The sequence below is a fragment of the Nematostella vectensis genome, chromosome 6 (genome assembly GCF_932526225.1).
Source record: "Nematostella vectensis chromosome 6, jaNemVect1.1, whole genome shotgun sequence".
Classification (NCBI taxonomy): Eukaryota; Metazoa; Cnidaria; class Anthozoa; order Actiniaria; family Edwardsiidae; genus Nematostella; species Nematostella vectensis.
This window is the reverse complement of record NC_064039.1, coordinates 3,924,026-3,942,688: the sequence shown is the minus strand read 5'-3', so window position 1 is coordinate 3,942,688 and position 18,663 is coordinate 3,924,026. Positions and strand designations below refer to the sequence as shown.

The following is an 18,663-nucleotide window of genomic DNA, read 5'->3' as shown; positions in this document are numbered from 1 at the left end:
AGATGAGGGAGGAAAATCGCCTTAATTTTGTTAGGAATCACGGATTTTTTAGATACTACCCTAAACGCTTCTATCGAGTATCTAGCTCAGCACGGGCGTACTCCAAAACAATAAAAAATGCCATATTTTCGTGTAGATGGGCCATATTTTCTATATTACATTTTTACGACATGCGGTGTATGAAGCGTATTTTATTTAATTTCTATGGAAACCAAAAACGTGCAACTCTTGACCATAGACATGGCAAAGCGTGAAATTATATATACCATACCCCACACCCGGTATCAGTTTGGGCTCATGTTTTTTCCACGCTCTCGGTCTCTTTTGATGTGCTAAGCAGAAGCCTTATGTGATTCAGTATGAGATTCAATTAGCGACAATAATTTTATTCGGTTTCCTGTAATTATTTAAAAAATAGATTTCCACAATTTATTTTTAACGTAATTGGCCGAAACGTTCTATTATATCTCGAGCTTTATTCTCTTGATCCCGCGTGCCCTAGGTCAGCAGAGGGTATTTGTATTCACGCGCGCATGCGTTCGTTCCGCTTTACAACAAAGCTTGCGGTTTAGAGCGCTCAATCGAGTTGTCTTTCAAAGCGAATTCTTGCTCAAAATAGTGAATTTATCGGTATTTTCTCGACTTATCTTAAGTCTATATCACCAGCAAGGCTTGTGAGTCTATATCGTTGTAGTTTAGAGCACATTCTCACCAAGAATCACAACATTTCTCCTTATTTTCAGGTAAGTTGGGGGGATATTTTATGCATTGCTGAATTTTGTCGAGCGCTAAATTGTTGCTTGGTAGCGAATATTCTTTTCTCCCAAAACAGTACTTTACTCGCATATTCCATCTGTTATTTTCCGGAAAATCTAAGCTACAGTGTAACTTACTATGTTCCATCTTTCTTTTAGTTGTTTTACATATGTTTGGCTAGAAAAATCGATGTACTAAACCTTGGCTCTTCTGGGCTATTTTACCAGTTATTTGTGACGCAATTTCTCCAGAATTTGTTCGAAACTTTTATTTCTTGAACACAAAGTTAGCTATCTTGTTGCCTAAAATGTCCGAGGATCCAATGTAAAACTCAGATCGGTGGGTTATAGAGTATTTTACTGTATGTCGCACTTCCTCTGTTGTAGAGTATGATCCGCCATCGTTGAAATTATTGATTTAAGTAGTCACTTTTTTCACCCTTTCCTCCCAAATACCAGAATTAAGTCTTTTCATTTAGAAATGATTGAATGATAGCAAGTTTCCGCCCAGAACATCGCCCTGAGAGAGTTTCGAGGAAGAGAGAATACGCCAACCAGGGCATTTCTTTGTTACTGGTTTCAGCTTTCAGAAATTGCGTGATTTAGCCGTGTGTTAGATTTTGAATCGAAAATCTTTGTGCCTTTCCTTAGCCTAGCATGTAGAATTTTAACTGAAAGTAATCACGTCTTTGTCCCTATTTCTGGGTTTGGCTTTGTATTTCCTATATGATAAATCTTTGTCAGCTAACTCAAGTTAAGCATACAGTGCAGATGGCTTGTATTGATGATTGTGTGGCATTTTTTCGTCAGTGTTTTTATGTGCAAAGATATGCCAATAGATTTTGCTGTAAGTTTTGAATTCAATAATGGCCATTTATGGTCTTATAAAAGACAGGGCTACTGTTTATTCGTTTTGGAACATGTCATGCATTAGTAGAATTTGTGAAGACCCTTCAACCATTGTAGCATGACAAGAAATCTTTATGCCATACAATACTCATGAGCACCATACACATTCAACTAATATGCACTTACCTTTTTCGGCTTTTGTTTGAGTTCCTTATCAAATCTCACCTATTGTACCAGTATAAGTCTTGCTGAAATCTCTTTTTCAAGGAGTTTTTGGTGTGTGATATAGTTTTTATGAGGAAGAGAAATACTCTGATTAGAATGGCTAAATGCACATTCTCTTGGGGCTGGGAAAAGTTTGTTTGATGTTAAAAGATCATCATTGATTTGAAAGTGGCAGCTTTTCTGCAAAACAATAAGATTACTGCAGAACACAGGGGATGTATTAATATATTATCTCTAAGCATAAAAAGTAAAGACATTATGACAATTCTTCCTCTTTGTCAGAATCAGAGAACACAAAAGCCTTTGTAGGCCAATTTGTTTTTTGTTGTTGATGATATCAAACTCTCTAGCCTTATTCCTTCTATTTTGAATCTTGTTTTTTTAATATAATTCGACAAGTAATTCCAACTGTTTAGTCTCCCTTCTATTTTTAGATCAATGTATGTACTAGCTATGTCAACATTTTTTCACACATCTAATAAGGTGCATAGGAAAATTACTCCTAATGACTGTTTTAGCGCCCCACTTCCAACAAACCAATTTTTTTGTGTTAGATTTGTTGAAAAAAAGGGGTTTAATTTTATTTTGAAATTTTGCTCTTCAAACTTGATGTTTGCTCTCCAAACTCTGCAAAACAAGAAAAAAAAGAAGAAATAAAAACATTGGCCTTGGTATACTAGGGGTATACTAGGGGTATATATGCCACCAGGCACAAGAAGGATATGAAACCTTAGTATATGAACTACTTGTAAGAGTTTTGGTATAGGATGCCTCGCAACCCTAGTGCTGTCTGTTATATAGTTGAGTAGTTGGGAACGATGTACTTTTGTCTCAAACTTGGGTCTGACATCTCTTATAAACCTCAATTAGAATGGTCAAAATTTATTATCCTCTACTGAAAAAGACTTATAACAAGATATGATTTTCACCTTTATTCATGGTGAATTTGTATTTTCAGTGCCTTTGAAATGGGCCAAAGTGATACAGAAAGTACTTCGTCATCTATGAGAGGCAATCCTGGGTCACCAAGAGACCCTTCCACCCTGTTTGAAGAGGTCTCCATGGATACTCTGGGGACACAATATGCAAGGGGCGGGCCAGGGTCACCGTCCACTTCCAGCGACAGCAGTGAATTGGACAGTAGCATGATAATCACCGGGGAGAGGCCCAAGACAAGACAGAGGGATATTCCATTTATTGACCTGACATCCCTTGATGGGAATGAGCCTAGTGCGACTAGTGAGGCAGGGTCACTTCATGTAAATGACCCAGTCAAGTGAGTATATAAAGTATTTCTACTATAACAAACTAAATTTTCTAAGAAAATGGTTGTATCTTTATTCTATGTAAACCTTATCTATGTAAACACAAATTTCCAGAAATTTTGGTTGTGTTTGCAAAAGGCTTTCTAAAATATTACCCCTTTCAAACCTAGAAATTTTTATTTCTCTGAAAGATTAGAGTTCTTTGAGGATTGGTATCCTAAGTTGCATCTCATTCCATAAAGGTATTTTTAGACTGTCTTTAATAGACTTTTATTGGTTTATTTTTTAGTGATGTGCATGGTATGTACAATGAGTTTGCAGCTCGTGTCCAGCGTCAGCTCCATGCAGCCCGTGAAAGGGTTGTAAGAATGAGAGCTGAGCGAAACCGTATACGCATCCATGCGCTGCGAACACGCATACAGAATTGCCCATACATCACAACCTACAGAGATGGGAGGCGACACAGTCCACTAGCTCGGCAAAGACCTGAAGCTGTTATTGACATCACATCATCACCCAGAGGAAATGGAGTCTCGCCAATTGTGATCACAGATTCACCTGGCTTAAGTAGTTCCATGCAGGTAATGATAAAAACACCAACTTTTTAGTTGAGACTGGAAGTCTACATTATAAGTTATAAAAGTGCCTAGCCCGGTGAATGATTGGGTCAATGCTGGGTTAAAATTTATTTAGATATTTAGATATTTGGAAATTGGTGTGGTTTTGTTTGTGGTCCAAGCATTAGCAAAAGGGGCAAAAAATGGCAAAGTTCGAATTGTAAGGTTGTGTTAGCTTATATTTGCTTGATTTTTTTGCGTGGATGTTCCTTATGAATATAAAACAAAATAAGCTTTAATATTTTTGGTAGATGATCTGTTCTTGAGATATTGCAAATTGAAAGACTCTTGATTTGTCTGAAATGGCTCAATTCTCTACTTTTTTCAGGATCTATGGCAACTTTGCTCAATCATATTCTCAGAAACGGATCATCTACCAAAAATAATAAAGCTTATTGTGTTTTACAGTCAGATGATGTTCTTTGCTCCTATCAGGGTGCCAGTCCATCAGCTATTCCAGAGGTCATTGAGGAAAATCCCCCCGACATGAACACAGAATCACTAGACCACCCCTACCACCAGGGACGGTCAGACCAGAGAATAACCTGGCGACAACGCCGAGAGGCACTGCAGAGGATTCAGGACCAGATTCGCTCCTGTGTCCAAGACACGTCGGATGAGGCGTTAGCACGCAGATTGCAGGTGTGCATGAAGTGTTCTTATTCAGCTCATTTCGAAAAAAAAAAAAAGACTGAAAAGAAAATTCATCAAAACTTCAAGCAGTCCACAACCAAAAGCTATGTACCAAAAATTATTTTGATGCATTTACCTAGATAGTTTTAAAGTATAGCTTTATATAATATATAGCAATATATAATTAAATAATATATAATTAAATATAAAATTATATTATATATTAAAATAATGCGTGAGTGCAGGCGTTCATATAACAGTGCTCAATACATAGGTGTAGAGCGGGATATGCATTATCATAGCTCCAAGCTTCAGCTTGTCGAGCACTCTACGGCTACCCATAATGGAAAAATTCAGCATCAACTACTCGGCCAAGAATATCCCACTACCATCACGTAATGACTACCTTCAACGCCTTATCGAGAAAAAAAACGAGCAATTTTTACACAGAATGCGCTGGAAAGCCCACTTCTTCCTCAACCCCGATCCCACTTCGTCTTCAAAAGAAACGTTAGGCTTCAAATCGACCAAAAACCCTCCTCCTATTGATGAATTTGAAGACGACATGCTGAAAAATTCAAAGAAGCGAGCAGCCAATTCCTCAACAAACTAAAAGAAGACAGCGACCGCATAAAAAATGAACCTAAGCTCCTAGTCGCCGCCGACAAAACTACCAACTTCTATAATCTAGAACCGTCAGCCTACAAGAATCTCCTAGAAAAAGACATAACAAAATCCTACAAGAAAGCTCCACCCGAGACTACACAAGCCATCCACAAAGAAAACAAAAACATCGCGACAAAACTAGGAATCGACAATAGAATGGACACCACCGCCAACAAACAAGCATTTATAACACTCAAAGACCACAAACCGAACTTCTCTAATAAACCGACCTGCAGACTCATCAACCCTACCAAGTCCGAAATAGGCAAGATCAGCAAAAGCATCCTCGACCGAACACCTCCATCGCAACAAAACGTAACTTTCACCAATGGAAAAGCACTAAAGCCGTAATCGACTGGTTCACATCAACAAAAAACAAGACAGCATCCAACTTTATATGTTTCGACATAGTGGAATTCTACCCATCCATCAGCCAAGAACTCCTAAACAAAGCCCTCGACTTCGCCGCTGACTACGATTGCATCACCGCTGAAGAAAAAAACATCATAACCCACGCCAAGAGCTCTATCCTAGTTCACAACCAAACACCCTGGCACAAAAAAGGCAACTTGACATTCGACGTGACAATGGGAAGCTACGACGGCGCTGAAACATGCGAACTTGTAGGCAACTTCCTCCTCTCCCAACTCCAAGACCTTAACATCAACGTAGGACTCTACCACTACGACGGACTAGCCATCACAAACGCCACACCTAAAAACACAGAAAATTCAAGAAAGAACTATGCCGCATCTTTAACAACAACGGACTGAGAATCACCATAGAAGCCAACAAGCGAGTAGTCAACTTCCTAGATGTCACATTCGACCTGAACCGCAACACCTACCAGCCTTTCACCAAACCGAACGCCCCACTACAGTACGTCCACCGCGAGAGCAACCACCCACCTACCATCACAAAGAATATCCCTGCCAGTATCAATAAACGCTTATCTACACTATCATCAGACAAAGAAACCTTTGACCAAGCCGCCCCGCCATACCAGAAAGCACTCTACGAAAGTGGATATAACTACACGCTGCACTACGAACCAAACACCACAAGCAAACGCAAGAACTGCCAGCATAACAACATCATCTGGTACAACCCCCCTTTTAGCAAGAACACAAGCACCAATATCGGCCACAGATTCCTTTCACTCATAGAAAAGCACTTCCCTAAAGACCACAAACTCAGAAAAATCTTCAACCGGAACACAATCAAAATCAGTTATAGCTGCATAAGCAACACCAAGCAGATAATTGACAGCCACAACAAACGCATAATCGCCTCATCAATAACAACCGAAGACGCCCCTACCTCCCTCGCCACCGCTAATTACAAAACATGCAACTGCAGACAAAAGAACGCTTGCCCCCTTGACGGAAACTGCCTCCAATCATCTGTTATCTACCAAGCTACTGTAACAAGAAAGGACAACAACACCTCCGAAACCTACATAGGACTAACCGAGGACGAATTCAAGACAAGATATAGAAACCACACCGCCTCATTCCGACACGCTAAACACAGAAACTCGACCGAACTTAGCAAGTACATATGGAGCCTTAAAGACAACGTAGAACAGTTTATTTCATGGAAAATCCTGTCATCTAACTCCACCTACAACAGCTCTAGCAAAAGATGTAATCTCTGCCTCAAAGAAAAACTTTTCATTATCCGCCAACCCAAGCTATCAACTTTAAACAAGCGTAACAAGCTAGTGTCTTCGTGCCGCCACAGGAACAAAGCCTTTCATCATAACAGCCATTCAAATTTCACGCCCTATTTTCATGTTAATTTTATACATAGATAGTATATAAGTGATGGTAGTAATATATTTTTAATAAATCTCTTGATGAGTGGGCAACCACGAAACAGGCTTGTAGAGATGAAACGGTAGTTCACATGTTTTTTTCCTACAAACTAAGATATATATTGAAATATATATATATTAAAATATATAATTAAAATGATAATGATCGTTATTTTTCTGAGAAATTATACAAGAATCCCACCATTTCCAGAGAAATGGTTCCTTGGAGATTCCAAAATAACTGATAACAACTTCCAATGAAGATTTTTACTGACACACCACACATAACAACCGGTATGTTCATTTTTTTTTTAAAGACTCCCAAAACAAAGCTGTTGACTTTTAACTTTCTTGGTATAATATTTTTGGTCTGCAGTAGAGAATGTGGACTGCTTGTAGGAATTTACCTTTTATTTCAGCACGTTTCTGGTTTTCAGGTGTGTTTCCTTTGTAAATCAGGGATGTCACTGTAAAAGATTTTACTATCCCAATTTTGTTCAACCTTGTTACATAAATATCATTTATGCATCACTCATGAAAGCTGTGTTTGTATAGGCGCAATTTGACCAGGAGTGCATAGAGGAACAGCCCCAGTCAGGGCCAATTAGTGAAGCTGCATTCCTGGCGCATGTTAGCCCTGACTTAGGAGCTGGGCCTGTGGTATGTACCAGGAAGAAATCCAGTTACCAGACGTCAAGTAATTTTCAACAGCTTACCAGTGGTTCTGTTGTTATTATGTGATGATGAATGCATTTGATTGTTTTTAAATTATTATTTTTTCTTGTCCTTAGCCCTCTCCAGTACATTCTAGACGTACCTCATATAGGCGTGGCTTCCTGCGCAGGCACAACCTATCCCCTCACTTCACCCCAGCATCTGGCTTACCTGACCTTTTGCTTCCATTTGTGTAAGAGACAGAATGTGTTTACAAGTCAGACTAGCAGGTCACTTCCTAGAAAAAGGAGGAAATCATTGAGTCCAAATGTATAACTGTTATATTCTTCCTCTTCAGTTCGGTTACTACTCTGCCGCCACCTCTACATCACTTTGGTGATCCTGGCCAGAACCAGAACAATGAGAATGAAGATTTTGAGGTGAGTACCCACACAACAGGGTTGTATTATCTTGCATTCATGCTAACCAAATACAGCTGTGTAAGCTGTATTAAGTCTTGTGTTTGGTCAGCTTTATACATATATATATATTTTTTTATGTGCTTAATTGGAAGTGGGGTGCTAGTGGGAAGTGGGGCACTAAAACAGGCATTAGCAGTAATTTGGTGTGTGTCTGTTTACAGGTGCTTTGGAACCTCAGCGAGAGGATAGGCCCAGCCAAATCAAGAGGACTGTCGAAAGAAGGTAATGAGAGTTACTCTGTCAAGCACTTAACTCAATATTGAACTGGCCCTTTTATCATGTCTAAGAAAGAACCGAAGAAACAGTGAAGATAAAGATTTTGTCTAATGTTTCTGTCTTCAAGATGTTTTGTTACTGACGTAACAAAATACCCTGTACCTGGTGTTGTTGAAACAAACTGTGAAAAGCATTTCTACTCCCTCTTGGACAGGAGGACAATCCACCAGTGTTATTTGTTTGCTTTATTCCATACCACTAAGCACTAAGTAAGGACTCCGGCACTTCATTCACTATTTCTTATGTTTTTGGCATGCTGGAATTTGAACAGGACAACTCCCAAGCCAGAGGGGAATATCCTATGACTAGGCCACCATGATGTATGAGAAACTAAGTGCAATATTATATGTACTGTATATATGGAAAAAGTGATTGTCACATTTAAATGCCAAAAGTGATTGGTATGTTGAGGCCAACTGTATTTTTGGTGACTGGCATACAGTACCTCTAGAAAAACCCAAGGTGTTTTTGATATTGTTTCTCTCTTATGATGATCTTGTGTTTGCAGTGATTGACCGCATCCCATCATTCCGGTTCAGCGCTTCCAACAAGGACATGTCCAATGGTAGCTGTGTTGTGTGCATGATGGACTACACCAATCGGGAGAAGCTTCGCAAGCTACCCTGCAATCATGACTTCCATTCCAAGTGTATCGATCGCTGGCTTAAGGTAAGATATCCTCATTTCCTTACTATGCTACTGAAGGTACCCTTTGATTTTTAATGGTGAAATGACAAAAGCGCACACACAAGATCTCAGCTTGCGTTGGGAGGGGGGGGGGTTGCAAGTTGTACATTTGGGTTGAAAACATGTTGAAATGAAGGTAAAGAAAAGGGTTTTTTACTCTAAATTGATATTTTATGTATTGATATTATGATTTAATTATTTTTTAGAGCAATCGAAGCTGCCCTATATGTCGCGAGACGGTCACGAATTCGTAACCACGCCCTGTCCATCTTTGACCGAGTACTATACAGTAGCCTAGTTATGAACATTATATTCTTGTAAACAAACAGCTAGTTATGTGTATAATTATCGTTACTTGTTGCGATGTTAACACGTATGCAACTGGTCTATATATCTCACTCGAGTGGAGGTGGGGGGGGGGGGGGGGGGGGGGTGGGGGGCACGGATGAAAGTCGAGCCATCCATGTACTGCACAGGCAACTTCAGAGAAGAGGCCAAGGGAGGTCTATTTCACTTCCATGTTAAACCCTTTTTTTATCTTTGGAATTTCCTTGTACATCAAATTCATAGTATGAACTCCCAAATCAAATGGTTTGGTACATTGCGCTTTTATTTCACATACCGTAAATATCCTGTCACTTAACAAAAGCTAATATAAATTTGTTATTACCTATGTTATTCTCCGCCGCATCTACAAGGAATGGTGTATATGTGTATGATAATGTTAATCACCACCGGATACTTGTACATGCTCTTTTAATATTTTCTTGTAGTATATAAATAGAAGCAAGATTTGTGTCTTTCATGATTATGTATTTTGCTACCAGAGAACCTAATTACACGCCAGGGTCTTATATAATAGAAATGATCTCCATTATGATAACATTTCCCAAAGTTTATTTTCTCTAAGTAGATTTTTTCATGACAAATACCTGTACCAATAAGAGCATGATTTCCTCTTCAATGTGCAAGGATATCACATTTAGAGACTCCCAAAAATAGTGTTGTGTCAAAGACGATGTCTGCACGTCTTGGTGAAAGATCTTCCGCTTTAGTACAAGCCGAGCTTGTGAGGGGAGTTGTTTTGTACATTTGCTGTACATGTTGTATGATAGATTATTGCCAATAAATTTGCTGCTACTCAAATCTCCTTATTGCCACTAGAGTAAATTACTTTCAAAGGGCAAGGTTGGGAGCTCATAGAATAATCTAGAAGGGTGGGTTGGGGCTTTTCTATATTCTTTTTCAATATTTATTAGGGCCTCCTCGGCGGGTAGACCGGATAGGGGGTGGGGGAATCTTACTCTTATTTGTGGCCTCGCAGACTGGGAGAAGAAATGGGGGAGGGGCTTTTTCGTTCTTTTATTTTTAGTAATGATAGATATCGGAGATTGGGAGAAGAAATGGGGAATGGTCTTTTATGGCATCGCAGACGGGGAGAAGAAAGATGGGCGGGCTGGGCTTTTCCCTACCTTTTTTAAAATAAATTAGGGTCCCCCCCACTTAGTCCTATAGAGGGGTACAGGATACGTTTCTTTCAACTTGTTTTGCAGGAAAAAAAATATAAATTTTTCAATTCGCATGGATAGGGGGCATAGTACGCTGAATTCCCCATACCCGTTCAACAATAGAAAAAAAGCCGTTTTGATATTAGCCCAAGGGCTATAGGGGAAATAAAAAGTTCAAGTTGTTATATTAACAACGAAACTTTAATCCGAAACTATATGCGGCTGCGTATAGTACGGTGAGTACTGGGTATTCATGTCTATAACACCTCCAGCTTCTTTCAAAACACCACTCTAGTGTTTAGTTCCTAAAACGAGAATATAAAAGGTTTATTTCCTGTGAATACGAGGACATCCTCCCAAGCGTCCAATCAGAGCGCGCTTACAATTATTACCATATTCAAGAAAACTGAAAATTAGTAAGAAATTCCTTGTTTGCATTTCCTGTTCTCAACCCTTTTTTAACCTTTTTTTTTTCAACGTGTTCCGTTAACCAGCGCAGGTAGTCCAGAAGAATCAAATGGGAAACATTCGCGAGAGAACGAGCCAATCCTGGCGCAGAGGATCGTTCGCTATTTCGATATCCGGAATTTGGATAGATGAGAACAACATTCACACTGGCCCCTATTCCTTTTTCGAAAATGGATGTCAAAGATAAAGAGAGGGTCTCAGCTTTTAATGGGCGAATATTTGAGAATACAACCAAACCCGTTACCTTTCTACAAATTCAAAACGAATTAGAACGAATAATATCTACCGAAAAAAAACACGAAAGTGGGTGATGGAGGTTAATGCGTTGATAAGGAGTAATGGTTATACTGCTCCTTTAAACAATGCATGCGTGAATATTACTAAGGCTTTCCGAGCACAGAACATAGGCGACGTGAGGACATCTAGAGCTGCCGTGAAATATACTTCAATTGCTAACAAGATGGGGACAACTTTGGGCGCTAGAATGACGGTGTCAAACGCTCAGCACGTTTCAGTTCAGCCGGCAGAAAATAGCTCTAGGTCACCAAGACTCGAACGAGGTAGCCTAAGATCGACCCGAAATACACACGGCAGCAGTAACGATACGTTATGCGCTATTGGCGAAGTCGAGCAACTCCCTGGCGCAAGTATTGAGGATGAGCAGAAACGCGCCGTCTTTGTGTGTCGATGGGCAGCATGTGAGCATTCGGAGGGTACAGCGGATCAAATTTTTCATCATATCATAAGGACGCACTTGAAAAACACCACAGACTGGGAGAGCGTGAGATGCCAGTGGCGGGGGTGCTCGAGAGATGGAGTACTGCGAGTGATTAAAGACCGGTATAAAGTGTTAATGCACGCTGCTATCCACTGCCAGAGACTTAAATAGCAGACGCGCCAGGTTAGTATACTCGCATCGTTATGTAACAGACGCTAAACTTTGTTTAAAAAGCCCTCGTATAAGTACTTAAACGAACATAACGTTATTTTTAACAACAAGCGACAATGTGTGCTGTTTTGTTGAAATTATATAAAAAATGTATTTTCAACTTATTATTTAGTGCGATAAATTTTCTATGAATGAAAAAATTACTAATTAAAAACAGTGTTTCTAAGGTTTGTTAAAAATAATTAATTGTTTTACATGAAAATAATAGCTTTAATTGGTAGATATTTTTGGGTGCCATACTCGTGCTGTTTAGTTTTTTTCTGTTTTTTTTTTTCTGCTTGTGTTTATGTGTGGATACACAAATCCGCGCATACGCTTGTGTGTATGTTGTTAAGAGGTACTATCTCCTATCTTTGATTTTTAGTACATTATTGACAAGCGATTTTTTTTATGAACAGGAAGATCAACACCCCACCCCTTTAACACAAACAGCCGAGGATGTTCCTAAACGAAAGTCCACAGGACAGGTATGGTGGGAACTATTCTCTATTTCTTATACGCAAAATCGAATCACTGCGAAAATAAGCACAAAAATACCTCAATTGCATGAAAAGTAGAAAAAGTGCGCGAAATTGGTCTGCATCTGAGCTATACCGGATATTGGATACCGTATACCGGATATTGGATACCGTATACCGGATATTGGATACCGTATCTTAGCAGGATTGACAACACCAACTTTACATACGGTATTTGACCCTTACTTATCACGTGACGTTTTGGCGTCGAAAAAGCGCATCCCCCGAATAAGCGCCCCCTTTATGTAACTGTGTATAAAATATCTCTTATACATGTAGTTCTAAGAAAGCACTGGAGCTCATAGATTCTGGACAAGAAAGAAATAATTAACTGTTCAATGGATGAAAGTTATTGAAGACAGCTACTCCAAAATGAAATAATGATATAGAGGAACAAATAAACCCCATAAATAAGCACCACAGCTTTTATTCGAGTGAATACGGTGATATAAAATTAGCCAACCATGCGATCTCTCCCAAAGACATCGCTAACTTATTTTTTGCCTGCTTCATAGGGTTTTCTGGGTTTGCAGAGGTTTTTCTTCCGGAGGAGAAGAACAAGGGACCAAAAGCCCCAGTAGGGCCAGTAGCGACACACAATAAAGTCTACAGCGACCAAATTCCGGCGCACTACATATGCTTTTGAGCTGGTGTTCGTATTTCCCTAGTGTATGGTTTGATTTTAAACAATTTCACGGATAGTTAATGCCATAAAAGGCTTACAGTCGTAGAAATGACAATTTCTGTTTGACTAAGCACAGAAAGTTTGTTGCCTTTTTCAAGAGGGGTGGAGATTACGGGTTTGGGGAGGGCCGGGAAATTACTGTGAGTAAATTTCTCAGATTTTTTTCCTCTGGTAAAAAGGTTTTGGTCTTTTCACACCTTGCAATAAAATACCTCAGTATCTTACTTTATTCTTATACAACTTCATCTAATATTACTTATCGTTTTGGTTTTAGTCAAGTGATTATAATGTAATGCAAATAAATACCTACAGTATTTACAGTAATCGATATTTAAGTCGTATTGCCATGACATTATTGGGGAGTACAGCTGCGCAACCTCAGTCACATGCTACAGGGGCTGATCTAGGGGTGGGCCAAGTGCCCCCCCCCCATTTTCAGATATTTGGCTTAAAAATAACAAGAAATATATGAAAACCACCAGAAGAAGAACGAATCAAGTCCCCCTTCCTTGAAACCCTTGCTTGCCTCCCCCCCCCCCCCCCCACCCCCACCTTTTTGGCCTCTGTGCCACAATGATTTATGCACATTTTGATTTGCTTTTATACTACAAAGCCATGTAATCCTTGTGTAAATATCAATTTCCTATAAAGCCTAGCCCCCCCTGGAAACCTAGCTTTTATTTTGCAGAGTCTTGCTCAGTCTTCAGGAACTCTAGTAATGTTTTCTCTATAGCAATAATTACCACACTCAGCTTTATAGACATAGTTACATTAGTACATTTGCACATTGCTAAGGCTTTCAGTTTAAATTTTTTTATGTTGGGTGAGAAGTAGTCCTAAGGTTGGTTCTCCCTAGGAACAAGCAGGTGGGAATTTCCAGTCAGGGTTTGCTGAGGGGACTGGTGGATGGAAGGGTGCACAGAAACAGATATTGCATGCCCTTAGCTATGCGACTGATTGAATAAATAGTAATACTTATATATATCAGGAATTCTGAAGTCATCTAACAAGACTTTTGCTTCCTTACACATTACACTAAATGGACCTCTTCTTCCTCATTCACCTGAAGATCACACACCCCAGCAAAACGGTCCATAACAGGGACCTGCCTGTTCTTGGGAGACATATTCTCCTCGTCCGGGATAATCAGGTTTTTCCTGTCCGACAAGTGCTTTTCAAGTTGATTGACAGCCTCATTGGTTTTATCCCTAGCAAATTTTTCAGCTTCTTTGAGAACAAAGCCTGAGTCTGATATTGTCTTGTGTTGATGTTTCCATACTTGATAGATGTGGAAAAAGATGGCTGCATAGAATTCGCAGAATGTATGAATGACTTGGCGGCGACTGTTGCAATATCTGAAAAGCAACAATATGCAGAAATGTTATATGTGGAATACAAGGGAATGGAGTACAGTGTGAACAAAACTGGGCATAAGTACTCTTCCAGCAGTAGCCATAATATCTTCATCTGCAAGGGCAAGTCCCCAAGAGTCCCCATGAAAAGTGCTTGGATGACATTTGTTTATGTTATATTCCAGACATTACAGGCCAAACTTAATGTTTTGGCTGGATTCTGTTATGTCTTTCCAATAACAAATGTTTATTCTAGCATACATGTACTGTCACATAGGTGTCACTGGCCCTGACATTTATACTGTACCTCTTTAAAATAGTTCTAAGAAAGCAATGGAGCTCATAGATTCTGGACAAGAAAGCACCTTGTCATTAGTGACAAGGTACAAGGCGTAGAGAAGACCAAATAAATATTTATAAAATATTTTTGACCGCTCAAAAATGTGTATGGTTATGTGTTCTTTTTATATGGGACCTCCCCTAAAAAAATTGAAAATAAGAAACAGCTAGCTGTACACCCCCATGTGAACACCTTTTAAACACCATTGCCAGTACAAGTTTTTGATCAGTCAAAAACTTCAACCTGTGTCATGTAAAAGGGGCCTAAATCACCACTCACTTGTTGAGTTTTCCCTCCCTAAGAGTCTGAAGAGCAATTCTGGTGATGTTGATGGACATGACACAGAAGGGGAAGTTCTGTGCCTCATGCTGGGACAGCTTGTACATCTCCAGCGCTAGAGTGTGTGTGCGCTCATTAGTGACAAGGAACAAGGCGTTGAGAAGACCAAGAAGACCGCATCCTCTCAAATCAGTCGCAGGGTCCAAACCTTCAGGACATAATGGAAAATGTTTAGAATGAGCTCATCTTGCCAGGGGTTTCATTAATTTTCAGAGTAGACAGTGGAGATTAATAAGTAGGGGGTGGAAGTTATTACATTTTATTAGTTCAACTGAAAACAAACTTTAAGAAAATATAGCCAGCGCTTGGTGGAAAATAGCTGGTGGTTCCGCCAGCTGCCGGGACCTGATGAAACACCTGCTTGCATTAAACATGGTTAAAAACTCCTTTTTACACAAATTAAAAGTACTTAAAGAGTAACATCAAGCAAAATGTGGCGATTTGATGTAGCTTTTGTCCAGGCATTTGTAAAAAGCACAAGTAATTATAGTTCACTTTGAAAGACAAAAACTTTGAGGTATACGCCCCACACAATGTGGCTAAGGGCTGAAATTTAACAAATTTATTTTTCAATTCATCCAACAAAATGTTCTGAGCAATACAGCAAATGTTCTGAGCAATACAGTAAGTTATATGATAGTCTGTAGAAAAAGACTAACCTTGAAAGCCGATAAGCTCCCAGTGGTTTCCATATCTTGGACAGTCAAGTTTTGTCCCAGTAAGCTTTTTGTAGATTGTTTGTAAGATAGTTCCATGAATAGGTTCTTCATTCAGGAACATACAAAGAGCTAGTGCAAATATCAGATTGCGCTCAGTGTGTAGGGCAGAATCCATCTTTGGTGGGCCAAAAAGCTTGTCACCAATAGCAGCACAGCCACGCCTTTTAATGGTAGGCTTAATGTAGGACATATGCTGCTCTAGGTAGGCCGCTGATTGGAAATGTTTCACTACTTCCTTGAAGGTGACAGTTGGAGAGCGTATCGCACTTGGAGCAGATCCTGATGATAATGGATAATTATAGTAAGAGTTTGGTTCCTGCTGGCTAAATAAATGCAACCATAAAGGGATACATGTTTTTATGCTATTAAAAGAGGTTTTGCTGAAGAGGTTTTCTTTCCACAAAAGACTGATAGTATGTTTAGGCTAGAGGGCCTAATTTTGAATAGAACCTAGTGCAACCTTATTTCAAATAAGTGTATACTTTACACTTTATATATCTACACACTTGTTAACATGTCACAGCTTAAAAATATTCTTTTTATAGGATGCAGTTTCAGCAATTATTCTTAATTGCTCGTGCCAGCGAAACTCAAAGTCTTACTGCAGAATGTCAGATGATCCATATTGAAAAGTGTTATCACAATAAAAAGAAGACTTCTTTTGCAAAATCTCTATGAAATTTGTTACATACATGTGATGTTTATTTGAGAACGGCCATTAATTTTTCTAGCTCAACATCTAGTATTTATTAGTGGCTTACAGTATGTTCAATCTGTCTAAATGAGACATGTAGATATTACAAGTAATAAAGTCAAATCATTACCTGGCTGGACAGTCTCCACCAGATCCCATTCCATCTGAGCCTGCTCAAGTGTAGTAGGTGGTGATGGCAGCTTGCGAATTCCAGGAGGGACATGGGTTTTTGAACCACGTGAATGTTTCTTCCTGGCTTTCTGAGGTTCTCTGTCTGGAACGCCTTGTGCTCGTTCTGTGACAGATGCGTCTGAATCACTGGACAGGGTCAAATTTGTTGTGCCTTGTCTGGATGCCAAGTAATAAAAAAGTTTATAAATCAATAGAAATGTGTATTATAATATACAGTACACTAGTAATTAATACAAAATTGTTTGATATTTAACTATAAATACTATACTACCCCATAGCTGTCAACTCACCCGCATTAGGCAGGTGTCACAAGATTTTGGACCTCATCACAAGCCTAATTTTTGTGAGAATGTTCATACATTTTCTGTAGTCACCTGAATTGACTTTCTTGGGTTTGTTCACATTTCACCTGATTTTACAAGATTTCTGTCCAAGTTGGGTTGACAGCTATGCTACCCTTTGGCGTCATTAAGAAGATATAAGTCGCATGACTGTTTGATAACTGAACATGGTGTATTTTATTGGTTTCTTTTTATTGGCATGCATTTATTTTGGAATTTGAGGTTAGACAAGAGATTAAGTTATACCATGCTTTAAACAACAATTAAAGAATTTCTTGTGTAAAATTGATTTAAGAACTTTTGTACAAAATCGAATAGTCCTATTAATCATACCGTTAGGAGTGTGCTGTTAGATCATGGAGAGTTTGCCAATAAGCATAACTTACTAACTTAAAAAGAAATCGATTGAACGAATAGGAAAAAATGTCCATTTTTCTTACCCTTCACATGAAGACTGTTTACTAGTAGGAACTCCCTCCGTCTTCACCGAACTCCGTGAAGCATTCCGCATATTTTCTGGACGTTCGCCTGAAAGTTGTCGCCTGTCATGTGCTGCATGATTTCTCTCGGATGCCTTCTGATCGCCAGTGCGATCGTTGTTGTCATTGATGTTGACAACAGCGTCAAAGTCGATGTCAAATTCCGCATCACCATCGTGATCTTCCGTACAAGATCGTTGTGCTATGCTTTTGAAAGCTTGGGTAGCCTCTTTTTCGAGACCTTTCGGCTCTGGTTGTCTCGTTTCGCTCTTCATGAAAGCGAAGGACGCGTTAAAATTTGTGTATAATCCCACTCTCCGGAACTACGGCGCTACTCCGCCATCTTGAATTGCCACAGGAACTCTGAAAGTCACGTGATCTTCTTGAAGGTCGGCCGATACATACAAGACAAATAAACTAAAGTATAACTGAAGACTACTGGCAAAGCTATAAAATTGTAACATGCCTAGAATAAGGGATTATGCGTTTTTTTACTATTGCTACCAGGAGCAAGGGTAAGCAAGATATTTTTTTGTGTGTGTACCCTGGCAAAACGGTGAGCCTGTGTTCCGTAATTCACTTTATTCTTTAAAATTCTTCATTGCTCTTTGTAGTTCCTTTATCTTATAATCAATCTTGAATATCGCAGTAAACTTTACATCTATATTAAATATCCGATATATATGTATATATATATCGGATATTTATTCAAAGTTAAATATCCGGGAGAAAAGGAAGGAGGCAAGGAATAAAAAAGGAAATGGCCTTGGCCGAAAAACGGAGAATGGGGGTTAGCAAGGAATATAGACGTGACCGAAAACACTTGGAACAGGGGTGAGCAAGGGGGAGCAAGGGGAAGCAAGGAATATGGAAGTGTAACTGGTAAACTGCAAAAAAAAAAAAAAAAAATTCGAGGGCATGGCCGAGGATCGAACCTCGTCCAGATCTGGTAAAATGAGAAAAAATAGACCATACTTCCAGACAAGCGCTGAAACACCGTATGGCAGCATAAAGCTTTACGGCTAAGCTGGAGATTTCGGCCCCAGCACCGCTATCTAGCGAACTGTACAACACAAAGGAACCTGAGGTACCCGCGCATTAATGGGGAGGCAATAACAAGGATCCCAGGCCTGTCTCAGTCGGTTACGCCACGC

At 39.4% G+C, this 18,663-nt stretch overlaps 2 protein-coding genes and 1 long non-coding RNA gene across 3 annotated transcripts; 2 read left to right on the top strand and 1 right to left on the bottom strand.

The window, feature by feature from the left end:
• The first annotated feature begins 531 nt into the window (after positions 1-531).
• Positions 532-9,295, top strand: LOC5501989 (E3 ubiquitin-protein ligase RNF38). Its single transcript, XM_032370270.2, has 10 exons — positions 532-743; positions 2,788-3,105; positions 3,384-3,675; positions 4,147-4,353; positions 7,382-7,486; positions 7,618-7,733; positions 7,839-7,920; positions 8,124-8,184; positions 8,747-8,907; positions 9,132-9,295. Exons 2-10 carry the CDS (start codon positions 2,798-2,800, stop codon positions 9,177-9,179), a joined length of 1,380 nt encoding a protein of 459 aa, XP_032226161.2. The 5' UTR covers positions 532-743; positions 2,788-2,797; the 3' UTR covers positions 9,180-9,295.
• A 46-nt stretch (positions 9,296-9,341) lies between these two features.
• Positions 9,342-13,157, top strand: LOC125567979. The gene is made up of 3 exons (XR_007311963.1): positions 9,342-11,802; positions 12,249-12,317; positions 12,884-13,157. It is a non-coding gene; the product is annotated as an uncharacterized LOC125567979 (long non-coding RNA).
• Positions 13,158-13,262: 105 nt separating this feature from the next.
• Positions 13,263-17,882, bottom strand: LOC5501990 (ELMO domain-containing protein 3). The gene is made up of 5 exons (XM_001623178.3): positions 17,471-17,882; positions 16,628-16,845; positions 15,744-16,082; positions 15,025-15,232; positions 13,263-14,408 (listed from the first exon to the last, which is right to left on the bottom strand). The coding sequence occupies exons 1-5, from the start codon at positions 17,782-17,784 to the stop codon at positions 14,084-14,086; spliced, it is 1,404 nt and encodes a 467-aa protein (XP_001623228.2). The 5' UTR covers positions 17,785-17,882; the 3' UTR covers positions 13,263-14,083.
• Positions 17,883-18,663: the final 781 nt, after the last annotated feature.